General features: G+C 38.8%; 1 protein-coding gene across 6 annotated transcripts in view; it reads right to left on the bottom strand.

Moving 5' to 3' along the window:
* LOC126299537 (talin-1) overlaps positions 1-21,962 on the bottom strand; it is a 267,085-nt gene that overhangs the window by 113,277 nt on the left and 131,846 nt on the right. For all 6 annotated transcript variants that reach the window (XM_049991526.1, XM_049991530.1, XM_049991527.1 and 3 more), the window contains exons 3-11: positions 7,696-7,855; positions 7,439-7,536; positions 7,207-7,336; positions 6,939-7,103; positions 5,817-6,087; positions 5,483-5,651; positions 3,360-3,617; positions 2,481-2,557; positions 2,311-2,402 (exon numbers count right to left, since the gene is read on the bottom strand). In XM_049991526.1, coding sequence (XP_049847483.1) covers positions 2,311-2,402; positions 2,481-2,557; positions 3,360-3,617; positions 5,483-5,651; positions 5,817-6,087; positions 6,939-7,103; positions 7,207-7,336; positions 7,439-7,536; positions 7,696-7,831 — 1,396 coding nt within the window. In that variant the 5' untranslated portion in view covers positions 7,832-7,855. The remainder of the gene's footprint in view (positions 1-2,310; positions 2,403-2,480; positions 2,558-3,359; positions 3,618-5,482; positions 5,652-5,816; positions 6,088-6,938; positions 7,104-7,206; positions 7,337-7,438; positions 7,537-7,695; positions 7,856-21,962) is intronic.

The raw sequence follows: 21,962 nt of genomic DNA, 5'->3' as shown, positions 1-21,962 counted from the left end.
TCTGAAGGAATTTGGCTTAACAATATGGCTAGAAGAAGGTACAACACAGCTGCATCACTTGTTTCACTAACCACAATGTATTGTCCTTCACAGCCACAGACTGTTACTTCCACTAACGCATGATTTTCTGACTAGCTGTTAGGGAAGTCTTGCATGTTCTGAAAAGTTTTTATCACCAATGTGTGCATTTTTTGACTGTTGAGGGAATCACAGTGGGCAAGGAGCCTATGTTATGTTCACACCTCATCTACCACAGAGCCTAATGAGTGTACGAAGATCAGCAGCAAAAAGAGAGTTTCTTAGAGGAGCAAAATCTGAATTTGTTGCAAAGGATCATAACTGAGAAGTCAAGGGAACCAATGTTAAAGCATTACTGCATACCAACATAAAATTATGATGCTCATCTGAAGTATAATTAAAGATGTTCTGGCTCAAGTTTGAAAAACCTAAAACCAACTGTAGCAGGCTAAGTCCCACAAGGTGCTCATAGTTTTGTACTACCCAGTTAAGGGCATACATAGTAGACTACTTTCAGTGTAAAAGACATTTTCACCATTCACAAACCATCATAGTAGGTACACACAAAATGAAGAATGGACAATAAAGGAAGAACAACTGCAACAGGAAATCCTCGAGAAATCAGAAGAATGGTGTACTGAGAAACCACACAAGAAGAGTTTGCAACAGATGGTACCAGAAGTACCATGGATGTTGACACACTACAGGAACATTGCTGGGCACAAGCCAGTCACAATGCCTGTGAGAATCAATTCCCCTGGAGCAGCAGCGCCCCCCGGCAGAGTGACGTGCACTAAGTCACTGTGCCTGACTGGAAGTTGGGAGTTGCAAGTTGTACGTCAGTCTGAGTCTTGCTGGGGAGTTCCTGGAGAGCGTTTATCATGTCTTCAAGTCTTTGAGTGAGAGAGAACAGCAGCGAATAGACAGTGGTTAGTCTTCAACAGAAACAGAATAGTGAATACAGTTATCATGTATGGTCAGAGACCGCCTGCCTAGAGATTTAACTGAGTACTGATAGTTTGTAAATGTTTACTGAACAGTACACCATGGCAGAAGATTAGTTGTCTTCCTTCTTTAATTCAGAGAACATTATTTAGTTGTCTCTCTATGTCCATCTTTTCAGAGATGGTTGCGGGCCCTCAGCTGCATATTTATTTACTTGTGTTCATGCAACTGTAGTCAACACAGGACAGATAGGCTACACCTGCAGTATACAATTGCTGTAACCAGTGTTACCAAAGTTGAGTAATATATTTTACTAATCATCATTCTGTGTTTCTTTCACTGTATGTGCGCTTCCCTAGAAACCATGCATCTGTCATACCATGACACCTATATTAGTATTTTTCAGCAGCAGTGAGACTTTAATCAAAGTAGATGACCCCAGTCAACAACAAGAAGACATATCAGTTACTGCGAAACTAAGCCGAGACAAAAGCAGTAAACATGAATCCAAGGCTTTGTTGACACCGCAGTAATAACAGCAGTTCTAACAAATGTTAGCTATATTATATCTGAAAATTATTAATTCGAATGGCTCTACATGTATAAAGGTATGGTATCATTCTACTTGAATAACAGACAATCATGTTCCCATTAATAGAATATTCTCACAACTATAAAGATAAATGTTAAGCTTGTCCTCAGATTCTCCCTGTTCTTAATACATTATGGACAGAGCCCAATTAGGACTTGTCAAGTGGCAGTTAGTCATGTGGATGTACCAGAGTCTTGCTCATCCAGGGTGTAAAAATTCATAGCTGCCATTGTGTTCCAAGCACTCCGTTGGTAACCATGTAGACTGCATAAGGAAAGTGTCTCTGCATTGTGCAGGCCCTATATAGCAGAGACTGCTGCCAGTGTAGAATTACAACTTGAAGTCCTCCTCCTGTCATCTGTAATTAGGTCTGTGATATTTCTTAATTTTGACTGTGTGGGTAACCCAAAACATGGAATTTACAACCAAACTTCTCTCTGTGGTCAGCAGTTGCAATTGAAACACTGACCACTCAATCCAAGGTGATGACTTTTGATTGTTTGTTGCAAGGGTCTTATTGAACTGATACCGGCAATAAACTTAAAAACTAATTATATGGTCAGTTCATAAGATAAAAGTCGGTTTCTCACAAACTTTTATTTTTCACTTATTTGCTGTTTATAGGAACACCTTCTGAGTTCATAGATTACTTAATGAAAAGACTAATCTAGTTCCACATGCTAGGAAGGGCTAAAAGCAACATACTTTCACAATTTAGACTGCCACACTAAAAAAAAAAAAAGTAACACACTTACCATCTGCACCTGGTCGAATGACTGCAGGTTTAGCCAAGGATTCAGTGTTAACTTTAACAACGCGGTTTGTCTCATGTTGTAGGATAGTAGCCCTGTAAAAAGACATAAATAAGATTGTGTACAAAAAATTAAGATTAAAAGAGCTGCAACGATTACAAAGATAAACTTACTTCAGTGGAGAAACACTGTCTTCAACCATGGTTGAACCTTCATCACCCTCAATGCCAAAATGGTCTTTTGACTGCTTCTATAAAAATTGAAAAGGCACTGGTGAGTTAACTATAAAAAACATATTGCATAGTGCCAATTAGGAGCACACCATTTTTACAACAACAAATATATTGTTACCCTTTTCCTTTTAGCCTGTTACCATATTATTGACAGAACACACAACTACTTCTGTCTTCATTATAAACTTCCGAAGTTAATTACAAAGCAATGAACTTTTTTTAGAGTTGGGAACACATACACATAAAATTCCTTTAAATAAGCTAATTCCTGCATTAGGCTGTTAATTTTCTGCCTCCCAGCATCATGAAGCATGAAACATGGTACTTTCTGACAAATGGAACATGTAACACTTTTGCATAATGTTGCTTCATTATGCCGTAGTGGGCAAAGACAGTTACAAGTTCCAGGGATAGTCCCTGAAATTCAAGATTTTATACTGAAATGCTATGGTATTAATAACAAAAAAATTCTATCTACGTGTGCCTCCAAGAAAACATTTATAGCATTTTTATTTCTGCTTTCCAATTACATAGACCTAACTTCAGATCAGCACTTAGATGCTGTAAAATTGAGTAATAACCACAAGCATTTGGGTATCAGCCCCTGCTTGGCCTTAAACCTTTAGATACTTCAGTATCAAGCAATACATATAGCTACATTTTAAAGGAAAGTGGCAAATTGGATCCTTTCATTAAATGTTATATAAATCTCAAAGACAATGGCATAATGAAAATCAGTCTGCAGCAAAAGAAGAACTAGTCACCTAAAATTTCTAAACTTAATAATATTACTATGTTCCTTTTTCATACAACTTGTACCTTTTTGAGAATTATATCAATGTATCCTGAGATGAGCTGTAAAATCTGTTCAGCCTCAGTGGTTTGAACACAGTAGTACTGATCAGAGTAATCACCAAAATCAAGAGTGAAAGTATTTGGAGATGCACCCCAGCGCCTGACGGTAGTCAGTGGCCATGTCTTCAGAATCTCCTTAGTTTTTTCATCCAAGCGCAGCACAGAATCTTTTGTCACACCCAAAAGTCGAGGCACCAATTTGTTCTTGCCTTTCATTTTCTCCTGTTAAGGAAGAAATAATGATGCACTGAAGAAACATTCTATATGAAAAAGATATTTCTAAAAGATCCTCTACAAAATACGACACTTACTGAACAGATCTGCAGAGAAGATGATTCATTATTATTTCAATTTTTATTAAGTGCTGAAATGATATTTTATTGATGACATTAAAATGCTCGCAATGGCTTTCAGTCTGACCTGGTTAAACACATCAGTATACATTTGTTCGTCTGTATATGTGCCTTTTTTTCCTTTGTTATATTCTGACAAACCCCTGGATGAATTAATTTCTCTGTTATACTAAACAGAAAACACCAGTCACTGCTGAGTAATATCTTATATTAATGGAGCAAAAGCCTAACAAAGAAACAGGTTCATTTGTTTCAAATGAGAAGGTCTCTGGACAGAATAAACACATTTCACCTGTGGAATGGAAAATAGTGATTATTCAAAGAATTTTGGTATGTAATACAGGTGTTTCCTGTACAATGCAAGTACTGTGTCTGGCACAGCATGCGAACCGATTATTGGGAGGCAGGCTCCGATCACCACATACACTGCGGCCAGTTGCTCAGACTCTGGCACAACTCATATCAATTTTAACCTGATTAGACAAGCTGATGTTAGATTTAGAAGGAAGTCCAATGAAATTATTGCACTATTTAGCGTTTCTGACAGGTGTGTGCCGCCCAGTGTGGCCGAGCGGTTCTAGGCACTTCAGTCTGGAACCGAGTGACCGCTACGGTCACTGGTTCGAATCCTGCCTGAGGCATGGAAGTGCGTGATGTCTGTAGGTTAGTTAGGTTTAAGTAGTTCTAAGTTCTGGGGGACTTATGACCTCAGCTGTTAAGTCCCATAGTGCTCAGAGTCATTTGAACCATTTTGACAGGTGTGTCAGTAGGGTCTGCCCACACAGCTGCATAAAACCATTAACTGATACCATATGAATTCATTTACTGTTGCTCAACATCAGTATAGCAGCTGGCTATTGTAATCTGTGCATGAACCAGATTTTTTTTTTAATTTTTAGTATGGCTGCATTTGTTCAGATGTGTAAACTCAGGAAACAAGAGTGGAGTTCTGAGAATTTCATCAAGCACCTCTGCATGATGCGAAAGAATGAGTGTAGTGACGAACTGGTGCAAACATTAATTATTAAACTGATATTTTCCCACCAAACCATAACTTATGATACATACATGAACAATATACTGCAATCTTTATTGCAGGCATAATAAATAACAACAAAAAGCTACAAACAATATTATGAAAAGGATAGATTGCTACTTACCCTAAAGATGACCCACTGAGTTACAGACAAGCACAACGAAAAGACTTACCCCTGAGATTTCAGTCAAAGCCTTCTTCAGAACAGGAAACAAACTACACACACTTTCACACAACCAAGGCGCATGGGCTGGAGATAGCAGTCTTGTGTGTGTGTGTGTGTGTGTGTGTGTGTGTGTGTGTGTGTGTGAGGTGTGCTTGCTTATGTGAATGTGTGTGCACTTTCTTTTCTGAGGAGGGCTTTGACCAAAATCTCATGTGTAACAGTCTGCACCTCAACGTGCCATCTTTAAGGTGAGTAGTAATCTATCCTTTTCATAATATTGTTGATATTCCAACCTGGACTTTCTATTGTTTAATAAAAAGCTATGGTTATTTTGTGGCGAACAATTTAAGTGCACACATCAGCAATGCTATTATGACAGTACTACGAGATGTTTTTGATGACAGGAACTATTTCGTATGCACTGTTGAAATTCACAGAAAATCAACAAAATATAAAACTGAATGCAGATTTGTTCTTGACTTAGGCCAACCAACCATATTTACTTGCACATGGTAGCTCTTAGAACACTTACCTTTACAAGGAAGAATGTTACACCATAAGTGGGAAGAGAACGAGCTGTTTTAGTGTATAGCACTTTAGCATCAAGTTCAGATAATCCGATATGTTTCTTGTGTTCAGAGAAAACCTTCTTTTCAATACCTTTAACTTTAACATACGACTGTGGTAAAAATTCTTTCAAACTGTAAGTAAAAAAAAAAAAAGAAATTAATGTCACAGAACACTTGCAATAAATAAACTTTAAAATAATTCTGTGTAATATAATTACTACACAATTCTCTTAAACTACTAGTTAAAAATGTTGCAGTAAAGCAGTAATAACATAATTTCTTACAGTATATACTCACTCAAGAAATCCTGGACGATGCCTATTCTCATTATGATCACCAAACTGTATTTGACACTGAATACCAGCAAACTCACATGCTTTATCTTGAGTCACAGGGTGTGTTCCGTCCAACATTGCATCTCTTGCTTGGACATATAAAAGGTTCAATTGTACTGGGTCTCTCGAATCAATATTTTGATCTGAGAAAAAGAACTTACGTCGCAGGAGGACAGTTTCACCTTCGTCAATACCTTGTTCACGAAGTGTTTTAGAAGGATCAATCCAGTTCACTACAACATAATACCAAATCAAATTTTAGTGAAGGATATTAAATTAATACACACCAACATAAAACAAATGTAATGTAAAAATGATGACAATGAACAGCATAAAATATATTTCATCAAACTAGAACAGGGTGTCCATTGTATCGCATTTCCTGAGACAGTTCCCCTTTCTCCTCAAAAATCCACAACCCGATAGCGTTTTGGGGGATGCTCAAATGTCCCACTTTTTTATGATTTCACTTGACTACAGCATTTTACATTACTGTAAGTCTGATTTGCAATTTATTGTACATAATGCCACTTTTACAACTTTTGTTCATTTACCGTAAAACGTTTTGCACTGTTGGTATTACCGTTACATGTTCATTGTTTCATCTCATGCCAAAAAGAAAATTAATTTTAACAGTAATATAAAACAGTGAGTTTACTTTTATCATTGGAAGTGGAGAAAGTGTAGAATGTAAGTTGTGTAAATCAAACTTTGGTACTGGACATTGTGGTAGGTCTGACACTGGAAATGACATTAAGACAAAGAAACATTTCATGAATGTTCAAACAAAAATGCACTTCTTGATAAAATACATAAAGTGAACAGTAAGTTGAAAGTGGAGCAGAATAATTGAAAACGTCATTTGCAATCATCTGAGAGCACAATGCAAAGGAAAACTATGCCCACTAAATTTTCTCAATACAACTTGTGCCCCATTTTTTCCCCTTAACTGTCCAGGTTTTTTTTCCAAGCTTTTTCAAATGACCCTTTTTTTTAATAAAAATGAAATGGACACACTGAACTAGAAGAGAAGTTGATGTTACCATTTTACTGTAAAATCTCAGTTATTAATATCTGCAGATACCTTCATCATCTGTTTTAAGCTTCTTTCTCAGTTGGTCCATTTTGGCATCGCGTTCCTTTTCCTCTTTCTTTCGTTTCAAAGTAAGGGTTCCGAAATTTGGTTTATTTTCTAGCTCTTCCTCCTGGTTCTCTCTAACAAGACTGTATTCATCATGATTGGTAATTCCTGAAATTACAATTATTTTTTTTGAAGGTGTTTTAAGCAGTAAGTTGCAAACAGATTGTTTAGAGCTAAGTAATGTTATCTTGTAAAAAACATCAATAGTTACCAATCTTTGTGCAAATAACAACCATTAAATTCACTACTGGTTGGCTGTCATCCACCAGTAATGTCTTCACTGTACCATCCAGCATCCTGACACGGAGAGTTCGTAACTTCTTTCGATATTCTAACAGATCCTGTAGAAATTAATATAGAAAGATTCATAAGAACAAATTGTATCACCAGACATTATGTTTCATACTATTAGAACTAATAACTCTTAATTGTCATCAACTTACACCATTCCTCAAAATGTAATACTCCAAGTTTCTTCCCGGTTCCAACCACACCCCTTTCTTAGCATCTTCATCTGCTAAGAAAAGACCATAATCTTTTGCTGAAAAACAACAACATGCAGAATTACACATGTGGTGTAAATTACATTTTTATACTTTTTTTCTGTTGAAAGGTCAGCTGCCAATTTCTAGGCTGTAGTTACCTAGTTGATTAACATCACAAAACTTACTCGTATACATAAATGTTGTGTAACACTTACGCTGCCCTTGGTTGGCTTCAGATATTTTTTCCCTTATTATCCGGCAGGCATCATAAACTGTAGTTGTTGGGTCAAATTGCATAGTCTTCGTAACATTTTTGTCGACAATGCTGATTCGCAGTGATAGTGTGGCCATGGTCTCCTCACTCGAGTGTTCCCTCTGCAAAGAGTAATTGTGAATCAATTTATTTAGACTTAAAACAACATTCATTAATTATGAAAATATTAGTGCAATTGACTATCACAGCATGTAAATTAATTTCATCACTAAATACCCTTAGGCCTACTGCAATGGGATGTTTAATGACAATTAAAGGAAAAGACTTTGTAAGCACATATTGTCAACAGCAGCAGAATTAAAATAGTCAACATTATATCACACTACTATTTATTTTTATACATATAAATCAGTGAAATGATCCAGTACTCTTTGATTCAACCATCACTTAGTAATCACTGACATGACTGACCCTCAAGTATCTATTCAGGTTTCAATCCAGAGGAATTTCAAGTCATATGGCCACACTATTTGAACTACAAGGAAGGCAGATGCCAGGTTAAGTTACATTGGAAAGACATCAATGGGAGAGGGGGAGGGGGTGAGCATTATGCATCACTGTTATATTTCTATGGTTTCCTGGGGTTTTGTAAGACCACAGACGAGACAGCTACCCATTCATGTAACAAGTCACTACATAATGAGTGAGGAAATATATTATTTACTCCCACAATGATCATAGCTGTAAAATGAAGGAAACTGAAGGTAGGCACTATAGCAGAAGTGCTATTCACATAAACTTTAAACATTCATAACAAGAAGGTTTCCTTAAAGAGAAGATTGCTGACAACTTTTTCTACTGTAAATAAGCATTTATAATACACACTTAAGGACACTCAAATTTATATTCTTTTTTCCCCCCAACAACTATATGGGGAGGGGGGAGAGATAGTGATGAAACTGCATATTTCTTTAACCTGCAGCCCTTTGACTAAACCTCTTAGGTGTCTGTTCCATTTATGTCATATCTCATTACGCTTTTCTCCAGAAACTTTGTCTTCGGTCAACATACAACAATATTTTGTGTGACTGTACTCCAATAAACTAGTTTCTTTATTGTGACAAATTATCACTAGTGTCTGTCTGTCGCAGAATTCTAGAGCATATTCCAAGCTCAAACATTAAAATATTCCTGGAGGAAAAGGAGCTTCTGTCAAAGAATCAGCATGGATTCAGGAAAAAAAAACATCCCTGGGAAACACAGCTTGCTTTCAATTAATAAAATGTTAGGGCTATTATCCTGTGGTTGAATGGATTTCACCTGAAAACCCAACATTTCTTCCCCATCTGTGGAGGACATTTTCAAAGGGCATCACAGCTTCTTTGAATGTCCAATTCACACCATGGTTTGCTACTGTGTGAATGGGACATTCAAAGACGCTACAATCCCCCTTGAAAGTGTCCTCCACAGATAGGGACAAAACATTGGGTTTTAAGGTGAAATCCATTCGACAAGGGCATAACAACCCAGAACATTTTATTAACTGTGACATTTCCAGTTGCGAAAATTTACATTTTACACAGCTTGCTCTATTCATATACAATATCTAAAAGTCAGTAGATGCCAGTGAACAGGTACAACCTGTCTTTCTAGATATCTGAATGGCACTAGGCACTGTACCACACAGTTGTCTAGAGGAAAGTATCATAACAGGAAAGGAAAATGCATCGTAAAAGATGGTAGACTGACCAACTGTAAAACACTGTTCCGGCATTTGGAGTCATTATTGAACATGGCCTATATGAAAGGATTTCACCTGCTTGGGCAAATTAAATGAGAATCTTTGGATGAGAAGTGACAGTGCTCTCATGAGAATCTGTTAGGTACATGTGGAGGACCAGTAGTCAAAGAAGATGGTATGACAATTCTTATTGCACAGTTCTGAATATGATGTAGGGAACTGAAAGCATTCAACATCAAGAATGATGGACTCAAATGATGTGCCAAATGACCTGCTACTTAATGGTAAATTAGTCATCCAAGAACCTATCAGTTAGCACTGTGTTCACATCTTACAGTTATTACAGAGAAATTGCAAACCCTACTAACTAGATACAAAGAAAGCCATGGCAAACAACAACAAAAACAACATATGAGAAAACAGTGTCTACCTGGAAAAGTATAAGTTGAACAAAACTCATTAGAGGCAGCATATACACATTTAAAAAATACCTGTAAATGCAGCTTCACAATAGTCACCGAGAAAAACATAATATCCAATAACTGTGAGATTTTATTATTTGGCATGCCTTATTTGTGTTGAGTACAATATTCTGTCATTTCATAAGATCTACAAATTGGATAGTACTTAGTTTTGCATGTAAGTTACATACAGTATTTGAAAATGGATGGCTTTTACCAACGTAAATCAATTTATGGTGTAGTTCTAAATTTATTACCAAAAGTTCTCTGGCTAGTTACCACATCTGTCTCTCTCAATAAGCAATTAAACACCTTTAGCTACTACACAAAATATGTAATTCCAGGGATAAAAAAAGTAATTTTTAAAGTCTGTAGCTTTCATCACAGATCATCACAGTACTGATCTACCTTATACCAGGGTAAGCTTCCTGTATGGTTTCCCATGAATGTGAAATTAAATGAATGTGGCTAGCTGTGAAGACAGTTTAGATTCAGAATTGTTCTTCATTGGTGAAACAAACTTGAACAAAATTATAGCAACTATATTGCCTTGTAAACAATAGTGCAAAGTCAACATTTCTGCTGCTATTACAATGAGTTTTTGACCAAAACAACAGTAATTTCTCCAGAGCTATTCTGCTACTTCTGTATGTCATTTACCACGTCACTTTTTTTGTGACAATGTGTTATGAAATATTCCTGGGACATATTTAAATTATAATATATTTTCTATAGGTCCCCTTGTGGCACCAAGTCAAGTGGCAAAAATGTGGACTTGACTAAAAGTAACCTGACAGGCAACAGCTCCAGAACACAATAAACATCCCCCATAACATGTAGAAGCTGTTATTGCAGGTGCTGAGCATTTTATAAATTCAGGATTGTATGTAACATTATGGTCTTCTGTTGAATTTTCACATACACATAGTGTGTTTTAGTAGTTGAGAATGGAACTGACTCAAATGTACCTCTATAAATAAATATACATGAACAAAATTCCCAAACTTATGTACATCTTGTGAGAATCACAAGCCTCCTCACGGGTGACTTGGTTTCTGTGCTGATTGCGATGTAAGTGACTTTTGTTCATGACAGGACATTATATGACAACAATGAATTCCGGTACAATTCTCCAATCAGGAGCTGTAAGCAAAGGCCTTTAAATAAATAAATTTGCACGCCATCAGAACGAATTTTCTTCTCTAGCAATAATATATCATTATCTACTGTAGTGACAATTCAACTGTAAATGTTGTATAAAAAAAGGAGGGGAGGGAGGGGGAGAGAGAGAGAGAGAGAGAGAGAGAGAGAGAGAGAGAAAAGTTATCTTGTGAGAATCCCTGATATTTCAATGTCCAAATGACCTTTCTAGAGTAGAGTTTCTGGGATCCGTTTCCTTTGTTACACTTCATTTCTGTTTCACCTACTTCTGCCTACTAAATGCACAGTGTTGTGTTCCTAATGATTTCGAGTGAGATCCCAGTAACTATAATGGATCAACTGCAGAAGTATTTAACATTCAGATATAATTTCAAACACTAGTTAATTAACCAGTAAAGCATGGAAAAAAATAATGGGGTGCACTGACTTCTGCTATGATAAAAAACTGCAGGATTTTGGTAAGATCTTACTGCAGTACTGATTTTACAAAATAATGGCAGTGACATCGGTACCATTTTCATGTTTTGTTTTTTGTTACTGTTTACTGTTGTATTCCCAGTGATGAAATTTGAGAAATCACAGTCCCACTCATGTATAAAGACACCCAGAAAAAAATGGCCCCCCTTCATTAAAGGGCCACACCCAAATCATTTTAATTATCCTACTAAAATCACTGGAAACCTTGATTGCAAAGTTGTTTTTGAGAAATTCTATGTTTGTCTTAACTGCGGTCTTTTTCATTAACTGTCAATATACATTTAAACAAACAACTACTTGTTTCCTACTGCTAAGAAATGCCAAAATGATTGTAAATATCATTTCTATTCACAGTTGCTTACATGTGAAATGGAGTGTTACCCATAGTGTGAAATTATGTACATCGTATCAGTTAATCGCTGCAGTTTTAAACACTTTGTAAGAATTGTGTAAGCTATGGAAAACAGAATCTAATCACTACCACAGTCCAATATTATATACACAAGAACGAGTTTTCAGTGTGAATTACCAATACAAATATTTATTACATACAAAGCATCATAAAAATACTTGCCAACCTTACCAAAATGCACTAAAATGATAATAAGACACATTTAATAGACCCTAATTGTTGCATTAATCAATAACTGAATTTGCATAATTAGTAATGTAATAGGACATAACTTTGTACTTTTAGGAAACATCACACTCAGAAGCTTACCAGTAATACTGAATATATACCTACACTATTTATTCACATATCATCCTACCAATAACATAAACAGATCACATTTTTTGGCTGTGAAGAGTGTCTTTGGTACCTGAAGTGCAAAGCAATCATGTGAGGACCAACCTCAAACTCCAAAGTAAACTGCTGTACTATAATATTTTCCTTTCTTGCAATTATGGAAATCTAACATACATAATGCATTCTCTTGTAAACAATACAGCTTTGAATAATAAGATACCATACATACATGCCCTGCTTAAGAAAGATACACGGAACAGCGTACTACACTTTCTGGTAAGTTGAGCATCTTATCTTTAAGCAAAGCATTTTTCATCCCAACCGTCTACCTAATGAAGTGCTCCTCTCTATTCATTTTACAGACCTGTTCCAGTCTATCAGACAGCTAAGGTCAACTTCTTCTGTCCACACAGAATGCCAGCTTGTCCTAGCTGATCAACAGATGTACTCCTAATTTCAATCTATAAACATGTGTAGTCTTCTGTAGATACATTCAAATGTCATTCCCAGAACCTGATGTTTCCAGCCACAGACTAATAACTGTTTAATTATTTGAACAGGTTTCAGCATCATATTTTCCTTTGAGAGATAGAGTTAAGTCACTCTTACTGAGTAACTGGCAAGATATCTTGTTATTTTTGTGTTACTTCTGCAAGTCCCACAAAAAATTTTAATTAATGGCTTTTATTTCAAATGTTTCTATTCCTTAAAACGATTATGCGGCTTTCATTTTCTGTTCTGGGTGTGGCTTGGTTTGGATTCCATATTAAACTGTGTGTCCCACTGTAACTGGCTGGACAGAGCAGAGGAAGGCAACAGCATACATCTAACAAAGTACAACGTTGTGTGGTGTTCATATCACACTTCGAGTTGATGAATATGCAAACACGCTGATCAGAGAAACTTACTTCCTCCCACATGCATAGATGTCCGAAACCTATCAGAAGACGCAATAGATTTCAACATTGCAGCAGTTTTCGTATTACTGTTCGTAGCGTAATAATAAAAAAGAAACTTGCATCGTACTTCCGACAGACTCACCATGCTTAACGCGAAACATTTTTGAACTGTCGGATAAAAATGTTTATTTTCAATTGCTGTTCATTTAAAAAACGAAAGCATCACAAGCCTGCAGTAGATATGTCAGCCTTCACAATTCCAGACTATAATCTGCCACGGAATGAAATGGAGACTCTACCTGCTGACGGCGAAATGTCCTAATAAAATTCCCAACTCTTAAGAAGTTCGATATAGTGGACATTAATGAGGATCTCAACGAGTCTCAGTCCATAACAAGACGCCAACTGTCACTGCGGAGGTATGAATCATATGGGATAGTCGTTCGAGGATCGACCAGAAGCATCGACCACATTTATTCAAAACGATTGCGATCAACCACTGAAAATATCACTTTCATTTCATATTTAAAATACAGTAATTTTTTCGTTAATAATGTAGCCATGGAAGCTTAGCGATGAAAATGTTTGGAAAACGTCGCTTTCAATATCGCAGAAAGGTTCTCGTACCACTTCGACAACACTTCTTCCGTCACTGCGAGACATCACTAAGGCACAAAATTATTTTTCCGTAAAAGAAAATTAAATAAAAAAATTAAATGTTAGACTTCGTAAACTAAGTCCCGTGTCGCATATGTTGACCATTGAAAGCGAGATGCTTCCTTAAATTTTAATATCACCACCGGCGGAAAAAACGATTGCTATGATGGCACTCCAGCTCTACAGGTGGCGAGTTTTTTCTCTTGGAACTGGTTACAGATGCGTTACTGCGACCACCATTGCAATAGCTCCGAGGTTTGGCTGACGAGATGCTGCAGAACCAATACGTGAATATACTGCAATGTATGCATCAAACTAAACCAGTGTGATGAAAGAAAATTATTCGATATGCTTCGACTCGACAGTTATCGCTTTCGATTTGTTGCAATGCACTATCAAACGAACAACATTTTGTTTTAAAACTTTACGCAGCTTTTACAGCACTCCAGCGAGTTTCGTAACATGGATCTGCCGCTAACTCTGTTAATCATGTATTTATACGTGATGGTGTTTTTTGGGAATTAATGAAACATGTTTGCGTGGGCAGCGCGACAAGTGACTGCTGTCGGCCGAGCACTGGGCACAGAGCTTCTTTTTAATACGGGCAGCGCGCCCGTTCCATCAGCTCCGCTCTTTCCCCAAGTCTACAGAAGAGCACGGTGCCTCGTGCACTCCACCTAAGGCAAAGGCAGAATAAGCTATCAATTAGCAGACGCCTTCAGAACGCGATCACAGGCGTTATCTACTTCTAACGTTCATAAACGATGTTATTTGAGACGGTAACGTCGCGAAGTAAGACACTAGAGCATTCCAATACTGCCCCATACGTTCGGTCACCATTCTTATATTTAACACATTTTTGGCACGATGCGACTAATAATTGAGTGTTCATAACAAAGTACTTCCTTTACGTACAAACTCCCAATCTGTTGATGTTTAAACTTCATCTGAAGGCACCAGCATATTTTTCTCGTTAGGGGGTAGACCATTAGAATATTTAAATAATATTTTTTTTTGTTTTAATCCTCATTTACAATCAGAATGGCAGACAACCGCAACCGAGCGTCAATGTACAGGGCCTGTCAAGTTAGGAAACTATTCAAGCAGATGGTAAGCTGGTGTCAAGCGTAAAATGACTGAAAAGAGCGGCGTGCCGATATTAACTTAAGGTATACAAATGTGTGCGAAGCAATGTGGCTGCAAGTACACTTACATAAATTTTCTGTTTTTAATAAGAATCTATCCTTAAATCAACAAAGGAGATAATTTGTTAGCAGTACAGCGGGCGTACCTGCAAAAACCTATTATTCTCGCATTCTCCTAGAAACTTTTTAAATCACTTAGCAGCCATGATTTCCGCCGAAGTGGTAGGATACAAATCGTGAATACGGGATTACAAAAACCGGAATCAGTCCGATCGAAATTTACTGAATACTTCAGTAGCTCCGCAGCAAATGAAAACACAGTATTATAGCATACCTAGCCGAGCATAGGTCTATAAATACTATCAAAGTCACTGCACAATCTGCATGTCGTACAACCATCAAACTTTTTGAAGATGCGATGGTCAGGAAATGCTGACTTTCTTCATATTTCTGCATCTCCTAAACCATGATCAACTAAACGCAAAACAGAAAGACAAACTCACAGGCGCGAATATTTCTCCGTCCGGGGTCGCACATTATCATCTAGGATAAAAATTAGACGCTCTTTTTAAAGCAAAATACCCTTAAGGCAACCTAAAAAGCAAAATAAATCTCTCTAGGTGATTATTAGAAGCAATCATGTATTAGCAATGCACAAACGTCACTGAAATGCAGAACCGTATCTGCGACGTAAAACCTACTTCCGATCCCTCAGAACCTACCGGACCCTTAAAGCCAGCAAATCAAAACTCAAAAATGCTACGAGCGGACAAGAGTTCCATCCATTACTGTACGAGTATACATTCATTAAACAGATCTAATACTGAACAGATACTTCCGTCCCAAAGATTTCCCTCCCTTTAAGTAGCAGTTTGACGGAGGAAGTGAGATCTTTACTTGTAGATGCCACGCGCGAGGAAATTCGAGAAGGAACAACGCTAGAGTCAGAAAGCATCGGAGTCGGGAAGCGCGGGTGGAAGTGCCAGCTGCTAAGCGACGACGGCAGACTTACCATTGGTACACGCCTCCCGGAGCGGAGCCTGTGGCGCGAACACCAGTGTAGCAGAAACGTGCAACAGCTCCAGTCATCCATTCCCCGCGCGGCACCCCTACCGTACCGTTTCTATTCTTTATCCACTTATAATTAACCCTGCTGATGAAACCTGAAAGTTCGGGAGTTGCCTCGATATCTCAGCTTAAATTTTCTGTTTTAGACCTATATACGGCCAGCTGTCTACGCACTACAGGCATCAGTATTCTACGAAGCAGTGCCGACACATGATATTTCAGTTATGTTGTTTGACTAGCCAACAGCGATGGAAGCATTAACAAAAACGCAGTTCTTAAAATACTGGAAGATTTCTGTTATCTCGGTTTGTAAATCGGCAGCCAATTAACGCAAACAAAACAAGACTGTAAATAACACCATCTTAAGGGAACTGTTACATGTACTATTGAATTTAGAGACGAAAATTAAATGATAACACTTATTTCACAATTGAAAACTGCGACAACTCGCAGACTGATGTTCCCTGCGAGGGATTCGCCCGAAAACCTTACGAACATTAGAGTTTTTTCTAGGAACGCGAAAAGCACGATGAGTCGTGGAGACGCTAAGCCCGAGAGTGCTGACACCGAATAAACAAAAAGTGGGATGTAAATGACGTTACCTAGTATCACCGACTGATAGGAAAAATAAAATTCCCCCCGACGTGGTGTCCCGCTTTCCCCCCTAAAGAACAGTGCGGCTTAGTGACTGACTCACGAAACCAACAGAACTGCTGCCTATCGACGAACAGCGAGCGCTACTGAGCTGGCGACACGACCGCAGGGGAGCGACACGGTAGGGTGGCCTGACACAAGTCCGCCCGGGAAAAAATAATTTATCCGCGGGATGTGTCGGAGCGCGCAGCGAGCCGGCGACTGGGCGCACTTACCTCGCCATGGCGACTGCGGCGGCCGGTCTGAGCGGATCGGAGCGGCGCGCCCCGCAATAAGGGGTTGTGCTGGCCAATAGGGGCGCAGGCGCCCGCGCGGCGGCCAATGGGCTTTCGCAACGGGGGATGGGGACGCTGGCGCCCTCCGCGCCGCGACGCTACCAGACGCGACCAGACGGCGCCCGCGCGCGACGTCCCGCCAAATGCTACGCCACCCCCGGAGTCCTACACCCATTTGCCTTCGCGTATTTAATTTCTTCATTATCCATTGTCATTAATAAGTCAATCTGCCATCACGATACTTCGGCCGTTCCTCCGATCAAAAGACACAATTATCTACTTTTTTCCCTCGTAGGTAACATTTCTTCGACTAGTTAAGATGGCACAGAAATGTGGTATCACACACTAACACATGGTTTAGGTTAGCTGATTGTTCGTCCAATCAGAATAAACGCTGCTGCAGAGGGTTTCAAAACACATTATAACGCACGAAATACTATCAATAAATGCAGAAGAATGTGCTGAAAAAGTCCCCAGAGTTCTGAAGCATTACTGAAAGCTCCCAAGCTCACGTATCATTCGGTATCAAGAGTTGGGTAACACCAAAAATTGTCAGCAATGAGATCTTTAGGTCAAGCCTGTTTACCATTAATGGAATGGGAGGAAGTGTAGTGTGTGAATTCCCAAGTGACCAAACTGGTGAGGTCATCGGTCCCTATACGTACACACTGCTGGAACTAACTTATGCTAAGGACAACACACACACACACACACACACACACACACACACACACACACACACACACACACGCCCGACGGAGGACTCGAACCTCCACTGGAGAGGGTGGGGGTGCGGCGCGCAATTTGTGACATGGCGCTTCTAGCCGCGCGGCAGGCGGAAGGGAGTGTAGTCTACATCGTCTAAAGCAGCGACTGAAACTGCTTTGGGGAAGAATAAGAGTCACGAACGTGATAAAAGTTGTAATTGGGATTCTATTCGTCACCAACTAATCTGCAGAAGTAATAGAGGACTTCACAAAAAAACTGAAATTTTCATGCCGAGGCCGCTGTCCCTTGCATGTTCTATACAGAATTTGAGATGAATTAGCTCCAATCTTGGACCATATATTACCAGTGAATCCTCGGTTCTTGTACGTCGCGGGGAAATGTGAAGGCGCATTAATGACTTCGCGCATGGTATTAGTTGTAATTACAGACTTTTCGCAGATGATGCGGAATTTTTGTCAACGTGCAAGCTGACAGTGCGTTTCTTGAGAGGTGTTGTTCAAAATTGTGCGTTGTTCAAATTGTGCAAATAATCACAGCAACTATAGATCTCCGTATTACAGAGTTTCCAGCTGCTGCTGCTACTCTACTACTACTACTACTACTGCTGCTGCTGCTGCTGCTGCTGGATGAGAAACTTCCTTTCCATTACTGACAGAGAAATTGTGGTGTGGAGGTGGTTTTTGTGTGTTTCAATCATATCAGGCACATCGCAAGATAGCATATGAGAGTTTAGGTGCTTCGCATGTACACTGCATGAAACTATGGAGATATAATTCCTTGCAATGTAATAAATGTCGTAAGATACAAACTCACTTCCCTTTACACCGTGTCGCTTTGACATCTAATCTGTTTTACGACAAAATGATCCACAAAACCTTTGAGAATGATAATTGAAATATCGAAGTCGGTGATGTGAATACACAAATTCTAACAGTAACTATGAGAATAACATTCACTATTTCCCTAAATTATATCAGCCATGCATTTTCAAAATCTTGAAATTTAAATATAGTGTCAAAATGAGCTTTTAATGCCTTAACTGTTAATGATGAGTGTATGACAATTACATAGTCTAACAATAATACGGAAACTTCGCAAAACCAATCGCATCGAACGGTTTCGAGATGACATCGATTTTCGCAAACTCAGCTATATAACGCTGGCGTAAGACGTTCTAGCTGATCTGGATTATTTCAATGTACACGTATTTCATTACTTCACAAACTGTGTAAGCTAGTATTAACAGTTTCCACAGTTCTGCATCATTTCATTCGGTACAAGAAGAAAGAAAAATCAACAACAAAAATCAAACAGGATTTTCTTCGTGGTATTTCGCAGCCACGAACAACATGCAATAGTCTTCTGAATCTTAAGAAAAATGGATGGAAACATAAATCACTGAAAGTGACGTGAAAGTTACCACGACATTTCTTGCCGAAAGAACAGAAAATTATGAACAGTAAAAATTACAGGAAAATAAGAAAATGCAGAGAGTTCACTGGACGCTTTATTTACTTTCAGTTCGTTCAGCAGTTGCAAAAATTATCACTCAGCCGAAGGCTGTCGTCGCTCTGACGATTTGGTGTAACCTAAATAAATGATAGCTGTGACTTGATTTCCAGTTTTACAAAGCACACGTCACAATTTTTAGAGCTGTCAAACCCATGCATCAATAATCACTAAAATATCCACCAAAGGAACGATAGGAGGATGGGGGAGAGTAACGCAATACGATGACAACAGTGTGTTGAAGTATGAAAAACCAGCCTATCTGCACTATTCGCAACAACATTTCACTACAATAGAGCAAACACGATGTCAGGGCATTCCAGAAAGAGTGGTGGTACTTGGCAAAGTGCGAACATCTCAGACATGAAGAAAGTGTATATTGTTCCATTTTACAGACTAACTGCTATGGTAAGTTTATGTTTATTATTGTATGACGACAGCAGTACGCTGCATAAATCACGAATTGACGAAAAAATCGTATCACTATGTGATTATTGTTCTTATAATGTATCCTTTCCTACGCTTTGTTCTATTACCACATCGTTAACCATCCCGTGTTTAGCCTCTGTGTAACTGCAGCCAACGACGCTACCCAAGTATCAGTGGAGATATTCATGAAGAAGGGATTGAAGAATGCAGCACACGGTACAACACAGTGTAACTACAATAAAGAAAGTTATCATAAATGCCAAAGTCAGTCAGATTACTACAGTTATTTTCTAGGCGTGGGACTACTGGAGTACAACTTTACTTTTTTGCATTAAAAACCACTATCAGAAATGAACAAAACTTTACAAAATCGTGGGGATCGAAGTAGTAGCCTTTGTATTTTTAACGTGAAACTTATTCGCGCAATCACCAAGCCAAACTAGATTTACATCTTCGACACGAAAATCAGCGTTTGCCGGAAATGCTGGATGAGTTCCCTGGGCACCGCCAACTACAATGTTTCGAGCTGAATCTGTGGTCGCGAATACTGAACATCGCCGTGCTACGCGGTGTAGGGCGACCATTACTGCCTCGAGTTAAAAGATTTAAATGTGGCGATACATGGAGAGTCCTGCTTGGGTAAAGGAAGGAAGACAAGAAGTCTAGTGTTTAACGTCCCCTCGACGGCCAGATCATCAGAGACGGAGCTCAAGCACAGATTACGAAAGGATTAGGAAGGAAATCGGTCGTATCCTCTCAAAGGAACCATCGCAACAGTTACCTTCAGCTATTTAGGGAAACCGTCGAGTTTCTTAACATTGAATATAAATGTAAATGTTAGGAAGTATTTATTGAAGGTATTTGCCTGTTATTTAGCTTGGCACGGAAATGAAATGTGTAAGATAAACAATTGAGATAAGGAAAGTAGAACCGTTTAACATGTGGTGCTACAGAATATTGCTGAAGACTATGTGGGTAGATCTGTTAACTAACGAGGAGCAACAGAATCGAGTTGTAGAAACAAGAAATGTAAGGCACAGCTTGACAAAAAGAAGGGATCAGCAGACAGAGCAAATCTTGAGGGATCAAAGAATAATTAACTGGTAATGGAGGGGTACATAAATTGTATAGGGAGACCAAGGCGTGGTTAGAGTAAGCAGGCTCAAATGGATATAGGTTGCAGTAGTTACGCCGAGATGATGAGGTTTGCGCAGGACACACAAGCGTGGAAAACTGCATCACAGCAGTCTTCGAACTGAAAACAACAACAACATAGAAAACGTAAATCTGGATGGCAAGACGGGGACCTGAATTGCATATCCACAGGTCAAGAAGCGAAGAAGCAGCAACCGCTGATTTCCGTTCAAAATATGGTTAATAACTATTATTAGACGATTGAAATAGGAAGGTATCGAAAGAGTGCCTAGCTCTGGAGCTCCTGGAGGCAGCAGCAGTTGCTGTTAATTATAATACAGACAAGTCATGATAGTTCGGAGGCTAGTGATATTTATAACAGGCTTGGTGCTACTCCAAGGGCATGTTGGAACGCAATGCCCGGTACCACCAAATCCGTTGTCGTGGTTATACTGTGTAGGCAAGAAGCGTTCCTGTTCACATTCATACGCCCATTATAATTTGAGGAGCCGATTGTTCAGAAACAAGAGAATCCTCCAAAACGCTTATATATAGCCCTCTGCGCAGCAGGCACAACTAAATCACGAAATCCGGACATTCCATGCCTGTAGTACGGTTAGACACTGTCATGCTCAAGTTGTCTCTCTTCCCGTGATGACGTGGTCCACTGAATTTTTTATACATCTAGTGAAGACATTATGTCCCCTAGGAACAGTAATTTTGAGCACTCCTCCTTATACGAGCTATTGAGTTGGTTTGGCATTTGGGAGAAACAGGGTTCAAATAATCCTCCAGCCAGATTTAGGTTGTCAATGTTTCCCCAAACCGATCACGGCAAATGCCGGACTGGTGCCTTTGAAAACGACGTGGTGAATTTACTGTCCCGTCCTTGTCCTAGCTGAGCATTTTCTCCGTCTCTGAAGATTTCGGTACTGATGGGACGCTACACCCTTACCTATCTACCTTCCTTCCTCCCTCCCTCCCTTCTTTCTTTCTTCCTTTCTTTCTTTTAGTTTTTGTGACGGCGAAGGATAAGTATTAGATCCAAATATGGACATATTGAAATTCTTAAGCTTATCTTGCGAATTTACAGTCAACATTATTCCAGTCTTAGTTTCTAAAACTCAGAATCATATGATTCTGATTTTTTCCCCCAAAACATACAAGCTGCACATAAGTTA

Source organism: Schistocerca gregaria, chromosome X, assembly GCF_023897955.1.
Source record: "Schistocerca gregaria isolate iqSchGreg1 chromosome X, iqSchGreg1.2, whole genome shotgun sequence".
Classification (NCBI taxonomy): Eukaryota; Metazoa; Arthropoda; class Insecta; order Orthoptera; family Acrididae; genus Schistocerca; species Schistocerca gregaria.
This window is presented reverse-complemented; position numbering and strand designations above follow the sequence as displayed.